The sequence below is a fragment of the Nerophis ophidion genome, linkage group LG27 (assembly GCF_033978795.1).
Source record: "Nerophis ophidion isolate RoL-2023_Sa linkage group LG27, RoL_Noph_v1.0, whole genome shotgun sequence".
NCBI lineage: Eukaryota > Metazoa > Chordata > Actinopteri > Syngnathiformes > Syngnathidae > Nerophis > Nerophis ophidion.
The window spans coordinates 8926654-8946417 of record NC_084637.1 but is presented as its reverse complement, the minus strand read 5'-3'; the positions used below and the strand labels follow the sequence as shown (position 1 = coordinate 8946417).

The 19764-nt window shown below is 39.6% G+C and overlaps 1 protein-coding gene and 1 long non-coding RNA gene across 3 annotated transcripts in view; both read left to right on the top strand.

Moving 5' to 3' along the window:
- Positions 1–19764, top strand: part of LOC133544521 (gap junction gamma-1 protein-like) — a 42302-nt gene that overhangs the window by 17763 nt on the left and 4775 nt on the right. For both annotated transcript variants that reach the window (XM_061889940.1, XM_061889941.1), the window contains exon 4: positions 2864–3544. In XM_061889940.1, the coding sequence (XP_061745924.1) occupies positions 2864–3544 (681 nt within the window). The remainder of the gene's footprint in view (positions 1–2863; positions 3545–19764) is intronic.
- The window catches only part of LOC133544522 (uncharacterized), a 3684-nt gene continuing 1374 nt past the window's right edge, over positions 17455–19764 (top strand). The window contains exons 1-2 of the long non-coding RNA XR_009804664.1: positions 17455–17535; positions 18068–18145. This is a non-coding gene — a long non-coding RNA (uncharacterized LOC133544522). The remainder of the gene's footprint in view (positions 17536–18067; positions 18146–19764) is intronic.

Here is a 19764-nt window from a genome sequence, read left to right as displayed (position 1 = left end):
GGAGAGCCCCACCACTCGGCGGAGGAAACTCATTTCGGCCGCTTGTACCCGTGATCTTATCCTTTCGGTCATGACCCAAAGCTCATGACCATAGGTGAGGATGGGAACGTAGATCGACCGGTAAATTGAGAGCTTTGCCTTCCGGCTCAGCTCCTTCTTCACCACAACGGATCAATACAACGTCCGCATTACTGAAGACGCCGCACCGATCCGCCTGTCGATCTCACGATCCACATGTTAGAACTGATAAACATTTTTTTTTTTTTTGCAAATAATCGTTAACTTTAGAATTTGATGCCAGCAACACGTGACAAAGAAGTGGGGAAAGGTGGCAACAATAGGGCAGCATGGCGTAGTGGGTGGAGCGGCCGTGCCAGAAACCTGAGGGTTGCAGGTTCGCTTCCCACCTATGGACATCAAAGTCGCTGCCGTTGTGTCCTTGGGCAGGACACTTCACCCTTTGCCCCCGGTGCCGCTCACACCGGTGAATGAATGATTGGTGATGGTCGGAGGGGCCGTAGGCGCAAACTGGCAGCCACGCTTCCGTCAGTCTACCCCAGGGCAGCTGTGGCTACAGATGTAGCTTACCACCACCAGGTGTGAATGAATGATGGGTTCCCACTTCTCTGTGAGCGCTTTGAGTATCTAACAATAGAAAAGCGCGATATAAATCTAATCCATTATTATTATTATTATTATTATTAATAAATACCGTTAAAGTTGAGGAATGCTCATCAAACACTTATTTGGAACATCCCACAGGTGTGCAGGCTAATTGGGAACAGGTGGGTGCCATGATTGGGTATAAAAACAGCTTCCCAAAAAAATGCTCAGTCTTTCACAAGAAAGGATGGGGCGAGGTACACCCCTTTGTCCACAACTGTGTGAGCAAATAGTCAAACCGTTTAAGAACAACGTTTCTCAAAGTGCAATTGCAATAAATTTAGGGATTTCAACATCTACAATCCATAATATCATCAAAAGGTTAAAAAAATCTGGAGAAATAACTCCACGTAAGCGGCATGGCCGGAAACCAACATTGAATGGCCGTGACCTTCGATCCCTCAGACATCAATCTCTAAAGATCCGCTGACCGCACGTCACTGGAACCCGACATTGATTAAACATCAAAAAGCATGTTGTTTCAATGTTAGGTTATAGTCGCTTGTCGTCAGGACCTAATTCAACAACTCTTCAACGTTGTTTTAATGCAGGGGTAGGGAACCCGTGGCTCTTTTGATGACCGCATCTGGCTCTCAGATAAATCTTAGCTGACATTGCTTAACACGATAAGTAATGAATAATTCCGCTGGTAATCACAGTTTTGATTGATTGATTGATTGATTGAAACTTTTATTAGTAGACTGCACAGTACAGTACATATTCCTTACAATTGACCATTAAATGGTAACACCCGAATAAGTTTTTCAACTTGTTTAAGTCGGGGTAAATCAATTCATGGTACGTGTTAAAAATAACGTTGAAAATATAATAATGGATTAGATTTATATCGCGCTTTTCTATTGTTAGATACTCAAAGTGCTCACAGAGAAGTGGGACTCAACATTCATTCACACCTGGTGGTGGTAAGCTACATCAGTAGCCACAGCTGCCCTGGGGTAGACTGACGGAAGCGTGGCTGCCAGTTTTGCGCCTACGACCCCTCCGACCGCCACCAATCATTCATTCATCATTCATTCACCAGTGTGAGCGGCACCGGGGGCAAAGGGTGAAATGCCCTGCCCAAGGACACAACGGCAGCGATTTGGATGTCAATAGGCGGGAAGCGAACCTGCAACCCTCAGGTTTCTGGCACGGCCGCTCTACCCACTACGCCAGGGGTAGGGAACCTATGGCTCTAGAGCCAGATGTGGCTCTTTTGATGACTGCATCTGGCTCTCTGATAAATCTTAGCTGACATTGCTTAACACGATAAGTAATGAATAATTTTCCTGGTAGTCACAGTGTTAAAAATAACGTAAAAAATATGATACATTGTCATGCATTTGAATCCATCCATCTATTTTCTTCCGCACCTGTTCAAGAAGTCACATTATTGGTAAAAAGTATTTTATTTATTATTGGTTAGCTTTAGAATAGAAATGTTATGAAAAATAATAACAGACTTACTGTACTCTAAAAATGTTGTTGTTCATTAAAAATGCATGCATTTAGTTGTATTCAGTGTTAAAAAAATATTATATGGCTCTCACGGAAAAACATTTAAAGTATTTGGCTTTCATGGCTCTCTCAGCCAAAAAGGTTCCCGACCCCTGCACTACGCCATGCCGCCCCAAATATAAAACCTTCTCATGCATTTTAATCCATACATCTGTTTTCTACCCCACCAGTTCAAGAAGTTGCATTAAGAAGTATTTTATTTATTGGTTGGCTTCAGAAAAACAATATTAAAACGAATAAGAGCCTTATTATACTCTAAAAATGTTGTTCTTACTTAAAAATGCACGCATTTAGTTGTATTCAGTGTTGAAAAATATTATGTGGCTCTCACAGAAATACATATTAAAATATTCGGCTTTCATGTCTCTGTACGCCAATAAGGTTCTCGACCCCTGTTTTAATGTCTCGTACCTGCTGGGTGGCAGCACTTTGTGCTGATACACCTTTCCTTTTTGCAATTGTACTCACATCCTTGTGATTTACAGCATACCTGTTAGAGTGCATGCAGTTCAAAAATCTCTAAAGATGTACATTTTGAAGGAGAAAGAATGTATTTTGATATGCGAGGGAATGCAAAACTGGAACGAGGCGGAGCTCTACTGCAATAACGCCTGTATTTTACCTTGGCAAGTGTGTAAATTCCGTTCTGGAGTCTAAAAAAATGTATCTTTCCACTTTCAAGCTTCGGGAGAGAAGAAGCACGACGGACGGCGTCGCATCTTGCGAGACGGCCTCATGAAAGTCTACATATGCCAGCTGGTGTGGCGCTCCGCGTTCGAAGTGAGCTTCCTCTGTGGCCAGTACGTCCTGTACGGCTTCGAGGTGATCCCCTCGTACGTGTGCACCCGCTCACCCTGCCCGCACACCGTGGACTGCTTCGTGTCTCGGCCCACGGAGAAAACCATCTTCCTGCTGGTCATGTACGTGGTGTCCTTCCTCTGCCTGGTCCTGACCGTTTTCGAAATCGTCCACTTGGGCATCGGCGGCGTCCGCGACACCTTCCGCAGGCGCAGCACCCTGCGGTCAGCTGTGCTCTCCTCCTCGCACGCCTTGGCCGTGGCCTCTGCGCCGCCAGGATATCACGCCGCCGTGAAAAAGGGAGGAAAAGTCGGGCTGAGGAATTCGCCAACAGGTGATTCTGGTATGGACAGTTTCGGTGACGAGACCAACTCATCCCGGGACCTGGAGCGGTTGCGCAGGCACTTGAAGCTGGCCCAGCAGCACCTGGACCAGGCCTACCACACGGAGGAGGGAAACCCCTCGCGCAGCAGCAGTCCAGAGGTCCACACCGCAGCACAAACGCCGGCTGAGCAGAACCGCCTCAATTTTGCCCAAGAAAAGCACCAAGAGGCCAGCGAAAAAGGTATCTAATCACCTTCTTTCTACCAAAGACTGGGTTTGTCTGGCTCTCTGAAACTTCTTTTCAACACTTCCATCCATCCATTTTCTACCGCTTATTCCCTTTCGGGGTTGCGGGGGGCGCTGGCGCCTATCTCAGCTACAATCGGGCGGAAGGCGGGGTACACCCTGGACAAGTCGCTATCTCATCGCAGGGCCTTTTCAACACTTGTTAGGCCTTTTCCCCAACAGTAAATTAAGTGGCTTCCCACAAGAAGAACGGGATAATAGACTTTATTGATCTCACATTAGCGAAATTCAATTGTTGCTGCATGTGTAAGATTGTGAACAAGACAAAAATAAACGTAACTTAATATAAAAGATATGAAAGAGTAAAAAGTAATTCAAATGAAGAAGGAAAGTAATACATATAGGGGTGTAACGGTACACAAAAATTTCGGTTCGGAACATACTTCGGTTTAGAGGTCACGGTTCGGTTAATTTTCGGTACAGTATGAAAACAACAGAATATACATTTTTTGGTTATTTATTTACCAAATTTGTAAACAATGGAGTGACATACATATACACAAAGGGTCCATTGCCAGGGTTAATGTGGTCAACATTTATAAAATATAAAGTAAATAAGGCTCAGAATGGTTTCTTAACAAAACCTTTACATATAAAGTGCTTTTTTTGAATGATTGATTGAGACTTTTATTAGTAGATTGCTCAGTACAGTACATATTTCGTATAATTGGTAACACCCCAATAAGTTTTTCAACTTGTTTAAGTCGGGATCCACGTTCAACACCCCACCTCAATGTTTTTCCATCATAGAAGTGGGTCAAAATCTATTTTTTAATGCAATGCAGCAACCCCCTGCGACCCCGAACACACACAGAACTTGGAAGATCAAGTCAATATTATTTAAATATTCTTTATTCCAGATGTCAGCAGAAGTAAAAATACATTTTCATATACAGTAAAGCAGGTCTACACAATGTCTTTACTCTAAAGTAGATAGCCAAACTTATATCACGCGACACTTGTTGACATTGATTGTACAATTAAATCTTACTTTGGAGTTTTTTTCCCCCCATTTTATTGTGAACGTTGGTAGCGAAGATAAAGAGAACAACTCATGATGCGATTCTGATTCTTGGAGTGATTAAACATGGTTGTCATATCGATTCATGCAATATGTTTGGTATGGAAATGTTAACTAAACGGTTTTTAAAACGGGTTATAGGTTACTAAAGCTCCTTTATGCTGCTGATGTACGGTCCGTGTACCTTCCGTTCTTTCCCTTTCCAATTCTGAAACACAAATCAAAAAACAAAGAGAGGGCAGTTTTTCGATTTTTATTATGTATTGCCGTTTTGAAAACAAACAAATAGTCGATTTTCATTAAAATATTGTCATAAAATTTGATTTTGTGCTGTTTTCCTTTTATGGACTTTTATTTTTCCGGGGAAACACAAAAATCCAATTTATGTTAATCCAAAATGCAAAAATGTGTGATGATGGTGGGAGCTGCCATGCAAGGCGCTAACCAGTCAAGTGCCTTGCTCAAGGATCCAACGGACGTGACTGGGATGGTAGGAGGTGGGAATTGAACCAGGAACCCTCAGGTTGCTGGCACAGCCACTCTTCCAACTGCGCCACGCCGTCCCCCATTCCAATTTTGAAACGCAACTCAAAAAACAAAATTAAGGCATCCATCCATCCATCCATTTTCTACCGCTTATTCCCTTTCGGGGTCGCGGGGGGCGCTGGCGCCTATCTCAGCTACAATCGGGCGGAAGGCAGGGTACACCCTGGACAAGTCGCCACCTCATCGCAGGGCCAACACAGATAGACAGACAACATTCACACTCACATTCACACACTAGGGCCAATTTAGTGTTGCCAATCAACCTATCCCCAGGTGCATGTCTTTGGAAGTGGGAGGAAGCCGGAGTACCCGGAGGGAACCCACGCATTCACGGGGAGAACATGCAAACTCCACACAGAAAGATCCCGAGCCTGGATTTGAACCCAGGACTGCAGGACCTTCGTATTGTGAGGCAGACGCACTAACCCCTCTGCCACCGAATTTTTTAAATTTTTATTATGTATGGCAGATTTTATAACAAACAAAAAAGGGTTGATTTTCATTATGTTGCCATAAAATAGGATTTTGTGCTGTTTTCCTTTTCTGCATTTTAAGTATTCCAGAAAATTCACAAAAATTAAAAAAAAAGGTTCATCCAAAATGCAAAAATGCGCGTTTATCTGTGTGATGACAAATTGAACCTGAAACAGTATGTTAGCTTTGAGTTTAGCATGTTTATAGCATAACGATAACATTTTTGTTCAGCGGGAGTCTTATTGTCCTTTTACAAAAAATGTCATTAAATAATTGTCCAACTTTTGTTTCAGAAGTGAAAATAGAAAAAAATGGCCCAAAATGTATCTTTTGATTCGCATTACAGAATTCCAAGTAGAATGAACAGAAAGTACACAGACCGCTATGCTAAAAACTAAAGCTATGATACTGCTTCCGGTTCAGTTTGGCATCACACAGATAACCACACATTTTTGCTTTATGGATGAACTTAAATTGGATTTTTGTGTTTATTTGGAAAAATATAAAATTCATAAAAGGAAAACACATAATCCAATTTTATTGCTATATTTCAATGAAAATCAACCCTTTTTTGTGTGTTTTTAAATCTGCTATACATAATAAAAATTGAAAAACAGCCTGTGACTGTCTCAAGCCGTCGTCTTGCGGGTTCCAGGGACCACCAAGGAAGGACATGCCTTTTTAGCAGATGTAGACTTTTTTTTATTTTTCCAAATAAGACAAGTCTCCTCCATATAGTTTTTCAGCTTCACTTCTTCGCTCGCTCGTCGTCAGTCTCGGGCTCTCCTTCTCAGCTCAGCTTCATGTTGGCTCCTTCCAGTCTCTTCGCCTCTCTCCCCCGCTTTCACAGCTGCCGCCCCTTTTAACAGTGCGAGAGGATTCATTAATTGTATCCGGGTGCGCGATCCACGCACCTGATCTCGCTTATGGCGTCGCTCCCGGCTCGTTCGCCATCTCTGCCTCCTCGCCGCCATCTTGGGCCGGGCTCCAGCGTGCCCTGCTGCTTTGTCGGACCGTCTAATTTAGTTTTTTTTTTTATTTCTGTTTCAGAATTGGAAATAGAATGAACCGAAGGTACACCGGCCACTAAGCGCAAATATGGTTTAAAAACACATTTTTAAAAATCGACTCATGAAAATTAGAAATTGATTTTACGATTGAAATAAATAAGAATCAGGAATCGGATGGGAAATCGTCTTTGTTTCCAATCCCGGAGTAGTTGTCAAATTAAATGTCAAGGGGCCTGTGTTCATCTGTCAACAATAAGAAAAAAATTAAAGTTTTTTAGTCAAATGTTCACTCCATTGCATGAGTTAGATTCACTTAGAAGGAGAGTACTATATTTTTACACAAATGCAATGTTTTTTTCAAAATGCCATACAGGAATATTTTGAAATGATTTACTTGTGACCTCATTTATTCTAACTCACCCTTACATTGAGCTGATCACCACCTGTGTGTGATTACTCTGCGTATTCACTACTTTCTTCATGATTAATCACACACGTTAACTCGTCATGTTTGACAGCCCTAATTACAATAAAGATTGTAATGGCCGCTGCTTTAAAAAAGTAGGATGTAAGGATGATCCAAGTATAATAGATCTATTTTATTAAAACAATCTTAACAAACATGACAGCATGTTTTTGATGACTTTGTAATTTGAGTTCTCATGAGTTTTAATATTGCGTGAGAAGAGCAATCTCACATCTTTATTTCGACTGTGGATTGTTTTGGGGTGTTTGCTTTCTATTATAGCATGCAGTTGCCTGGCCAATGTTAGTGGAGAGATTGCAGCCCACGCATGTGTGCACATGTTTGTCAAAGTTCTAATCTTATCAGAGTCAGGTCTGTTGTGCTTGTCTTGGATTTTAACGCGAGGTTAAGTTTCTTCCAGATATGGAACTCCTTCAGGTTCTTTTGCAGCAGTTCATTCATTGACTGAAACCTTGGCAGAGGTGTGTGTGTGTGTGTGTGTGTTTCTACCCTTCTTGAGACATCACCAAGGGTTAATGTTGTATATAAAAACTTTGTATATCTACAAAGGGTGGCCCTAAAGACGCATTTTTTGGAGGTCTCAAGAAGGGAAGGGGTCATACTTGCCAACCTTGAGACCTCCGAATTTGGGAGATGGGGCGGGGGAGAGTGGTTTTGGCGGGGTTTGGTGGTAGCGGGGGTATATATTGTAGCGTCCCGGAATAGTTAGTGCTGCATGGGGTTCCGTGTATTTGATCTGTTTCTGTAATATTGCAATATTTTCTCATAAAATGATGACTGATGTAAAATGATGACTTTTAAATGCAAAATGATGACATTTGTCAAATAAAATTCTGACTTATCACACTCTTGCCAACTTTTTTGAATAAAATTATGACTTGTCCAAATTTTGCCAAGTAAAATTCTGATTATTATTATAATATTGCCAACATTTTAAAGTTTTCTTATAAAATTGTGACTTTTGTCAAGTAAAATGACTATTTTCATAAAATTGCCAAAATGTTAAGCTTTTCTTGTAAAATAACGACTGTTATTGAGTAAGATTATATTTTTATCATGATATTACACAAATATTCGTTTTTTCTTGTAAAAGTTTGACTTGCGTTGGGTAAAATTACGACTTTTATTATAATACTGCCACAATTCTAAGTTTTTCTTGTGAAATTGTGACCTTTTTCTTGTGAAATTCCAAGATTTTTACATTTGCACAGTATGTATATATCAATTATATATTATATCACCCCGGAAGAGTTAGTGCGGCAATGGTTTCTGGGTATTTGTTCTGGAGTGTGTGTGTGTGTGTGTGTGTGTGTGTGTGTGTGTGTGTGTGTGTGTGTGTGTGTTTGTATTTCTACCTTTCTTGAGACATCACCAAGGATTAATGGTGGTTTGGTGATAGCGGGGGTGTATATTGTAGTGTCCTAGAAGAGTTAGTGCTACAAGGGATTCTGGGTATTTGTTCTGGTGTTTGTGTGTGTGTTTTCTTTTATTTCTACCCTTCTTGAGACATCAATAAAGATTAATGGGGGGGTTTGGTGTTAGCGGGGGTGTATATTGTAGCGTCCCGGAATAGTTAGTGCTGCAAGGAATTCTGGGTAATTGTTCTGTTTCTCTAATATTGCAATATTTTCTCAAAAAATTATGACTGATGTAAAATGATTACTTTTTAATGCAAAAATGTGACATTTGGCAAATAAAATTCTGACTTATCACACTCTTGCCAATTTTTTGGAGTAACATTATGACTTGTCATAATTTTGCCAAGTAAAATTCTGATTATTATTATAATATTGCCAACATTTTAAAGTGTTCTTATAAAAATGTGACTTTTGTCAAGTAAAATGACTATTTTCATTAAATTGCCCAAATTTTAAGCTTTTCTTGTAAAATAACGACTGGTATTGAGTAAAATTATATTTTTATCATGATATTACACAAATATTCGTTTTTTCTTGTAAAAGTTTGACTTGTGTTGAGTCAAATTACGACTTTTATTATAATACTGCCACAATTCTAAGTTTTTCTTGCGAAATTGTGACCTTTTTCTTGTAAAATTCCAAGATTTTTACATTTGCACAGTATGTATATATTAATTATATATTATATCACCCCGGAAGAGTTAGTGCTGCAATGGTTTCTGGGTATTTGTTCTGGTGTGTGTGTGTGTGTGTGTGTTTTTGTATTTCTACCTTTCTTGAGACATCACCAAGGATTAATGGCGGTTTGGTGATAGCGGGGGTGTATATTGTTGTGTCCTGGAAGAGTTAGTGCTACAAGGGATTCTGGGTATTTGTTCTGGTGTTTGTGTGTTTGTGTGTGTGTGTTTTCTTTTATTTCTACCCTTCTTGAGACATCAATAAAGATTAATGGGGGGGGGGTTTGGTGTTAGCGGGGGTGTATATTGTAGCGTCCCGGAATAGTTAGTGCTGCAAGGAATTCTGGGTAATTGTTCTGTTTCTCTAATATTGCAATATTTTCTCAAATTATGACTGATGTAAAATGATTACTTTTTAATGCAAAAATGTGACATTTGGCAAATAAAATTCTGACTTATCACACTCTTGCCAATTTTTTGGAGTAACATTATGACTTGTCATAATTTTGCCAAGTAAAATTCTGATTATTATTATAATATTGCCAACATTTTAAAGTTTTCCTATAAAAATGTGACTTTTGTCAAGTAAAATGACCATTTTCATAAAATTGCCCAAATTTTAAGCTTTTCTTGTAAAATAACGACTGGTATTGAGTAAAATTATATTTTTATCATGATATTACACAAATATTCGGTTTTTCTTGTAAAAGTTTGACTTGTGTTGAGTAAAATTACGACTTTTATTATAATACTGCCACAATTCTAAGTTTTTTTGCGAAATTGTGACCTTTTTCTTGTAAAATTCCAAGATTTTTACATTTGCACAGTATGTATATATTAATTATATATTGTAGCACCCCGGAAGAGTTAGTCCCTTGCATACTGGATATTTGTTCTGTTGTGTGTGTGTTGTGTGTGTGTGTGTTTGTTTGTATTTCTACCTTTCTTGAGACATCACCAAAGATTAATGGTGGTTTGGTGATAGCGGGGGTGTATATTGTAGTGTCCCGGAAGAGTTGAGTGCTACAAGGGATTCTGGGTATTTGTTCTTGTGTGTGTGTGTGTGTGTGTGTGTGTGTGTGTGTGTGTGTGTGTGTGTGTGTGTGTTCTTGTATTTCTACCCTTCTTGAGACATCAACAAAGATTAATGGGGGGGTTTGGTGATAGCGGGGGGTGTATATTGTATCGTCCCAGAAGAGTTTGTGCTGCAAGGGATTCTGGGTATTTTTTTGTGTGTGTGTGTGTGTGTGTGTGTGTGTGTGTGTGTGTGTGTGTGTGTGTGTGTGTGTGTGTGTGTGTGTGTGTGTGTGTGCGTGTGCGTGTGTGCGTTTGTCAAAGTGACATATGGGGACATTTTTATGAAATTTCACCTTACATATGAGGACCTGTTGAAATATGGGGACATTTTCCATGTCCCCATATTTCCCGCAATGCTATCGTGTTCTAGACCCTCCCAGCATGTTCCCAGACCAAAAATCTCTGAAGTCTTCATTTGTCAAATTTTCAGAAAAAGTGTGTGAAAGTGTGTTTAATTTTTTTGGTCACCTTCGATTTTGCCCCTAGTGGCCATCTTTGCTATTATGACACACACACACACACACTTGTCCTCATATGTCATATGTCCTCATATGTCGTGTGGGTCAGAAACTCACACACTCCAACATTTTGAAAAACCTCTAATCATTACAGCAATAAACATACTTTTGAATTCTAAATCAAATAACACATTTTCAACTGATCTGATGATCCCAACCTTTTTTATGTTAGTTTTATCTATTCATTTGGTTTATCTGGAGAGGATTTGGGCTAGACAATTAGTGGATTATGGTGATGATTTAATTGGTTTGATTCAGTATTTTACTGTATTGGGCTTTTTGCTATTATGTTGACTAAAATACAATGCCGCACAATAATTAATTTAAATGTGCCTGAAATGTAGGTTTTTGCATAAATGCCCCCCCCCCCCACCAAGAAAAAAAACAAAAAAAAAAAAAAAACAACCCTCAACCTTGATTGAGACTAAGGCAATAATTCAAATGCAATTCAAACTACATACAGTATTTAATATTTTCAAATGGTTACAATAGCACATGATTTAGGTATTTTTATCTTTGGGACAAATTTTGGATTCAATTGGCGATTGTTTTTGGAGGTATTCACTTTACATTGTGTTCAAGATGGTTACTTCCGCCCACTCTGAAGAGTCTCGGCGTCTGATTGGTCCAATTTTCAGTTAGGCGCTGCCTGATTGGCCAGTGGATGATGTCGGATCCTAACAGAGGGCTAAATCACTAGTTAACTATTTTCATCATGGAAGTTATACAGCTCACGTATCACACTTAATATTGAATATATATATAAAAAGGGTTTTCCAAAAGGACCATTTAAAATCGAAATACAAAACTTCACTCACGATTTTGAGCACAACAGAGCGCTCAGTGAACATCACTTCCGGGACCTGCATCACCAGAGGGGGACATCTATCTTGGTCCCAAACCATCTTTGACAGTCTTCGGCAGCATGGTTGAATCAGGTGAGCATAAAATGGAGTTTAACGTAATTAAATAGACCAATGTTTTTTAACATAGGAAAATAGTTCATTATAAACAACAGTTAAATGTTTTTTGTTATTATTTGCAACCAGATTTGATTTTATGAGGTTAAATAAAGCATTTCAGTTCTGGGCCAAGGCCAAGGCATTTAATTTTTTTTTTTTTAAAGTTGCATGGAAGATTATAAGTAGCAGTGATTGTAACACACTAGGTGTGGTGAAATTAGTCTCTGCATTTGACCCATCACCCTTGATCACTATGCAAGTAAACATTTTCCTAATTTTAAACTAGACAGACTAGAGTTCTTCAAATTGTTTATACTTTTTCTCAAATACAAATATTTCAATCTGATAAGCACTATGGAGTTGGCATGTTACTGATATTGTTACATTAGTACTTTGTTTGAGAAGCTTCATGTCTGCATTGAGCCTAAATGTAACAGTTTTTGAAGGGTTTAGTTCTTTGTTTTATTTCTGTGTCACTGACTTTTTTCATTTTTATGTGTGGATTTGTTAGGCGCATCAACACATGAAATAGACATCGTGCCCAAAAGAAGAGCGAGACGTAATCCTGAGGCTGAAGCCACCGAGTTTATGTGATCTGGATGTGACAAGTCTCGTTTTGAGGCCCAGTGGATCAATGATTGGAAAGGTATGTCTTATTATGTATCATATCAATGGTAACTGTATCAACATCTCATTTGGATCATTTCCTTACTGTCTAATAGAGGTTTTATTATATGGCTTTAATTAGAAGTGTTTGGAATAACAGCGTTCCACGTCCCAAGAGCTAGCTTCTGTAGCCGAGGATCGGACCGCCAAGTGCCCTGCCTTCGGCTGCCGCCCAGCTCACAATGCACCCGACCTCTATGGCCCCTCGGAGTCTTGTTCACGAGTGGGGGAAGAGTGGATCGTGAGATCGACAGGCGGATCGGTGTGGCGTCTTCGGTAATGCGGACGTTGTATCGATCCGTTGTGGTGAAGAAGGAGCTGAGCCGGAAGGCAAAGCTCTCAATTTACCGGTCGATCTACGTTCCCATCCTCACCTATGGTCATGAGCTTTGGGTCATGACCGAAAGGATAAGATCACGGGTACAAGCAGCCGGAATGAGTTTCCTCCACCGGGTAGGGGGGCTCTCCCTTAGAGATAGGGTGAGAAGCTCTGCCATCCGGGAGGAACTCAAAGTAAAGCCGCTGCTCCTCCACATCGAGAGGAGCTAGATGAGGTGGTTCGGGCATCTGGTCAGGATACCACCCGAACACCTCCCTAGGGAGGTGTTTAGGGCACGTCCAACCGGTAGGAGGCCACGGGGAAGACCCAGGACACGTTGGGAAGATTATGTCTCCCGGCTGGCCTGGGAACGCCTCGGGATCCCCCGGGAAGAGCTAGACGAAGTGGCTGGGGAGAGGGAAGTCTGGGCTTCCCTGCTTAGGCTGCTGCCACCGCGACCCCACCTCGGAAAAGCGGAAGATGATGGATGGATGGATGGATGGATGGATGGATGGTATAACAGCGGTATATGAAAACGATGTTACTAATGCTGTTACTTTTACCGGTAACGAGTAATCTAATAACTTTTATGTACGCTACAACGCTGTTACGATGCGTTTTATGTAATCTGGCATGCTACTTTTGATGTGATTGTATGTCAACAAGACAGCGTTAGAAGCACAAAAGGGTTAGTGCAGGTAATATCTTTTTACTAATGAAAGCAACCCCCGGAAGTAATTACGAACACGATATCAAATAGAAAGAGGCCTCATCCACACGCAAACAAAAACATTCAACAGAACTATCTTAACTGCCACTGCTAAGCTAAAAAATACAGCTGAACTATTCTGCTATGTCTGGGCGCTGAAGTCCCACGTCACTTGGCAAAAGGCACAGCTTTTTAAAGGCACACACACAACTGCATATGCTAGATATTTAAAACTTTTCTTTTCCAAGTAACACATTAATTACAAACCCCGTTTCCATATGAGTTGGGAAATTGTGTTAGATGTAAATCCAAACGGAATAGTTTTTTTTACAAATAATAATTAACTTAGAATTTCATGACTGCAACACGTGCCAAAGTAGTTGGGAGAGGGCATGTTCACCACTGTGTTACATCACCTTTTCTTTCAACAACACTCAATAACCGTTTGGGAACTGAGGAAACTAATTGTTGAAGCTTGGAAGGTGGAATTCTTTCCCATTCTTGTTTTATGTAGAGCTTCAGTCGTTCAACAGTCCGGGGTCTCCTCTGTCGTATTTTACGCTTCATAGGGACGGCTGGCGCAGTGGAAGAGTGGCCGTGCGCAACCCAAGGGTCACTGGTTCAAATCCCACCTAGAACCAACCTCGTCACGTCCGTTGTGTCCTGAGCAAGACATTTCACCCTTGCTCCTGATGGGTGCTGGTTGGCGCCTTGCATGGCAGCTCCCTCCATCAGTGTGTGAACGTGTGTGTGAATGGGTAAATGTGGAAGTAGTGTCAAAGCGCTTTGAGTACCTTGAAGGTAGAAAAGCGCTATACAAGTACAACCCATTTATAATGCACCACACATTTTTGATAGGACTGCAGGCCGGCCAGGAAAGTACCTGCACTCTTTTTTTATGAAGCTGAACACGTGCTGAATGTGGCTTGGCATTATCTTGCTGAAATAAGCAGGGGCGTACATGAAAAAGTTGGCGCTTAAATGGCAGCAAATGTTGTTCCAAACAGATGGGTAACTTACAGATGTGTAAGTTACCCATGCCTTGGGCACTAATACACCCCCATACCATCACAGATGCTGGCTTTTCAACTTTGCGTCGATAACAGTCTGGATGGTTCGCTTCCCCTTTGGTCCAAATGACACCATTTCGAATATTTCCAAAAACAATTTGAAATGTGGGCTCGTTAGACCACAGAACACCTTTCCACTTTGCATCAGTCCATCTTAGATGATCTCGGGCTCAGAGAAGCCGGCGGCGTTTCTGGATGTTGATAATTGGCTTTCGCTTTGCATAATAGAGCTTTAACTTGCACTTACAGATATAGCAACAAACTGTATTTAGTGACAGTGGTTTTCTGAAGTGTTCCTGAACTCATGTGGTGATATCCTTTAGAGATTGATGTCGGTTTTTGATACAGTGCCGTCTGAGGGATGGAAGGTCACGGTTATTCAATGTTAGTTTCCAGACATGCCGCTTACGTGGAGTGATTTCTCCGGATTCTCTGAACCTTTTGATGATATCATGGAGCGTAGATGTTGAAATCCCTAAATTTCTTGCAATTGCACTTTGAGAAAGGTTGTTCTTAAACTGTTTGACTATTTGCTCACGCAATTGTGGACAAAGGGGTGTACCTCGCCCCATCCTTTCTTGTGAAAGACTGAGCATTTTTTGGGAAGCTGTTTTTATAGCCAATCATGGCACCCACCTGTTCCAAATTAGCCTTCACACCTGTGGGATGTCCCAAATAAGTGTTTGATGAGCATTTCTTAACTTTATCAGTATTTATTGCCACCTTTCCCAACTTGTTTGTTGCGTGTTGCTGGCATCAAATTCTAAAGTTAATGATTATTTGTACCCAAAAAATGTTTATCAGTTTGAACATCAAATATGTTGTCTTTGTAGCATATTCAACTGAATATGGCTTGAAAAGGATTTGCAAATCATTGTATTCTGTTTATATTTACATCTAACACAATTTCCCAACTCATATGGAAACGGGGTTTGTACTTAATTTAATAATTATTTACATTTATGAAAGAGTAATTCTGTTTGTAATTGAATTTTTAGTCAAGTAACGACTATTATTATTCCTTTTTAAAACAGATATTCCAAACATTGTTAATTGATAAACTGTTTTATCAGGATATGGTGTATTTGCTCTTGCATCAATTTAAAAAGGTTCTTTTGTGGTCGAGTACCGAGGGAAGTTCATCTCAAGACATGAGCGGGACAAGAGACAGAAACCCTCTATATCTTTACTATTTATCTGGCATTATATGCTCATAATGTTAACAACAAAAAGTGCTGATAATGTTATAATTAATAAGTTCTAACATTATTTTTATGTGTTTTGTTGCAGACACCAACTGTTGATGTTCTATCTCAACATTCTCCAGATTCATGTGAGCGATAAACCGACTTCATCCCTCCAACAGGTTATTACTTGACTATTTTACTATTCATCCATCCATCCATTTTCTACTACCTGTCCCTTTTTTGGGTTGGCGGGGTGTGCTTGAGCCTATCTGAGCTGCATTCGGGCGGAAGGCGGAGTACACCCTGGACAAGTCGCCACCTCATTACACGGCCAACACAAATAGATAACATTTACACTCACATTCACACACTAGGGCCAATTTAGTGTTGCCAATCAACCTATCCCCAGGTGCATGTCTTTGGAGGTAAGATGAAGCCGGAGTACCCGGAGGGAACCCACGCAGTCACGGGGAGAACATGCAAACTCCACACAGAAAGATCACGAGCCCAGGATTTAACTCAGGACTACTCAGGACCTTCGATTTGTGACGCACATGCACTAACCCCTGTTCCACCGTGCTGCCCTATATCTGCTAAAAACTTGACACAACCTATACTTCAAAAGACATTTAATCCTTTTAACCTCTCACAGATCAGTTTATATGACAAAAAATTTTCAAGCGTACATCCATGTTAGTCTGTGGAATTTACAACTCATGTTTAGCAAAACAGGAGATGTTACAGGTCAGCAACATGAATTCTATATGTGATCACTTGTCATGTACTCATATTGTTTGAACTAAAAAAGACTTCAGTGTGTTTCATATAAGGTCCTCATATTTTTCTGAACCACATTAGTGTGTGTTACAATGTTTAATTCAAAGCTTTAAAATGAGTGTTTCAATCCAGGTCCTCATATTTTCTGAACCACATTTTAGTGAATGTTACATTCTTAAATAATAGTCTAAGAGCTAAAAGGCTATAATAATCTTTACTGTTCATGTAGAATTATATGCTCAGAATATTATCAACCAAAAGTGGTTGTTAATGTAATAATTAATTAGTTCTGACATTATATTTTTGTGTTTTGTTGCAGACACCAACTGTTGGGGTTCTATCTCAACATTCTCCAGATTCAGATGTGAGCGATAAACCGACTTCATCCCTCCAACAGGTTATTACAAGTCTATTTTTACTATATCTCCTCTAAATGTGACCCAACCTATATTTTGAAAGACATTTATTAATTTTAATCTCTCACAGATCAGTTTATATGACAATATTTTCGTAAGGGTACATCCATGTTAGTCAGTAAGGAGTTTGGAACTCATGTTTAGCAAAACAGGAGATGTTACAAGTCAACAACATACATTCTACATGTGACCACTCGTCATGTCCTTATATTGTTTGAACCAAGAAAGACTTAGGTGTGTTTCATATAAGGTCCTCATATTTTCTAAACCAGATTAGTGTGTGTTACAATGTTAATGTCCAAGCTTTAAAATGAGTGTCTCAATTCAGGTCCTCATATTTTCTGAACCAGATTTTAGTGTGTTTTATATTCTTAATTAATTGTCTAAGAGCTGAAACTCTGTAATAATCTTTTCTATTTATCTGGCATTGTATGCTCAGAGTTTTATCAACAAAAAGTGCTGATAATGTTATAATTAATTAGTTCTGACATTATATGTTTGTGTTTTGTTGCAGAAACCAACTGTTGAGGTTCCATCTCAACATTCTCCAGATTCAGATGTGAGCCATTAACTGACTTCATCCCTCCAACAGGTTATTACATGTCTATTTTTAATATATCTGCTCTAAATTTGACCCAACCTATATTTTGAAAGACATTTATTTATTTTAATCTCTCACAGATCAGTTTATATGACAACTTTTTCGCAAGGGTACATCCATGTTAGTCAGTAGAAAGTTTAGAACTCATGTTTAGCAAAACAGGAGATGTTACAAGTCAACAACATAAATTCTACATGTGAGCACTCGTCATGTCCTTATATTGTTTGAAGCAAGAAAGACTTAGGTGTGTTTCATATAAGGTCCTCATATTTTCTGAACCAGAAAATGTGTGTTACAATGTTAATGTCAAAGCTTTAAAATGAGTGTCTCAATTCAGGTCCTCATATTTTCTGAACCAGATTTTTGTGTGTGTTACATTCTTAATGAATTGTCTAAGAGCTGAAACTCTGTAATAATCTTTACCCTTTATCTGGCATTGTATGCTCAGATTTTTATCAACAAAAAGTGGTGAGAATGTTAAAATTAATTAGTTATGACATTATATTTTTGTGTTTTGTTGCAGAAACCAACTGTTGAGGTTCTATCTCAACATTCTCTAGATTCAGATGACAGCCATAAACCGACTTCATCCCTCCAACAGGTTATTACATGTCTATTTTTACTATATCTGCTCTAAATTTGACCCAACCTATATTTTGAAAGACATTTATTAATTTTAATCTCTCACAGATCAGTTTATATGACAACATTTTCGTAAGGGTACATCCATGTTAGTCAGTAGGGAGTTTGGAACTCATGTTTAGCAAAACAGGAGATGTTACAAGTCAACAACATAAATTCTACATGTGAGCACTCGTCATGTCCTCATATTGCTTGAACCAAGAAAGACCTAGGTGTGTTTCATATAAGGTCCTCATATTTTCTGAACCAGATTAGTGTGTGTTAAAATGTTAATGTCAAAGCTTTAAAATGAGTGTTTCAATTCAGAAAATGCAGTGCCTCTTGTTTACAGCCAGTTTCTGCAGCGCTGTTTTCATTGATCAAAGTATTTTTCCGGTGGTCGTGTTTTTGGTACATAACTTGTAAATAGTGCGCAAATAATAGGCTATATATATATAAATACATTCAAACCCCGTTTCCATATGAGTTGGGAAATTGTGTTAGATGTACATATATACACAGGATACAATGATTTGCAAAGAATTTTCAACCCCAATTCTGTTGAATATGCTACAAAACTGCTAAACATTTTTTTTGCAAAGAATTTAGGGATTTTACCATCTACGGTCCGTAAAATTATCAAAAGGTTCAGAGAATCTGGAGAAATCACTGCACGTAAGCGATGTACTGCATTAAAAACCGACATCAGTGTGTAAAAGATATCACCACATGGGCTCAGAAATACTTCATAAAACCACTGTCAGTTACTACAGTTGGTCGCTACATCTGTAAATGCAAGTTAAAACTCTACTATGCAAAGCAAATGCCATTTATCAACAACACAGAGGAACGCCGCGGGCTTCGCTGGGCCCGAGCTCATCTAAGATGGACTGATGCGAAGTGGAAAAGTGTTCTGTGGTCTGACGAGTTCACATTTCAAATTATATATGGAAATTGTGGACGTGGTGTTCTCCGGAACAAAGAGGAAAATAACCATCCGGCGCAAAGTTCAAAAGCCAGCATGTGTGATGGTATGGGGGTGTATTAGTGCCCAAAGCATGGGTAACTTACACATCTGAGAAGGCACCATTAATGCTGAAAGGTACATACAGCTTTTGGAGCAACATATGTTGTCATCCAAGCAACATTATCATGGACGCCCCTGCTTATTTCAGCAAAACAATGCCAAGCCACGTGTTACAACAGCGTGTCTTCGTAGTAAAAGAGTGCGGGTACTTTCCTGGCCCGCCTGCAGTCCAGACATGTCTCCCATCGAAAATGTGTAGCGCATTATGAAGCGTAAAACACGACAACTTAAGCTGTACATCAAGCAAGAATGGTAAAGAATTCCACTTTCAAAGCTTCAACAATTAGTTTCCTCAGTTCCCAAACGTTTATTGAGTGTTGTTAAAAGAAAATGTGATGTAACACAGTGGTGAACATGCCCTTTCCCAACTACTTTGGCACGTGTTGCAGCCATGAAATTCAAAGTTAATTATTATTTGCAAAAAAAAAAAAGTTTGAGTTTGAACATCAAATATGTTGTCTTTGTAATGCTTTCAATTGAATATGGGTTGAAAAGGATTTGCAAATCATTGT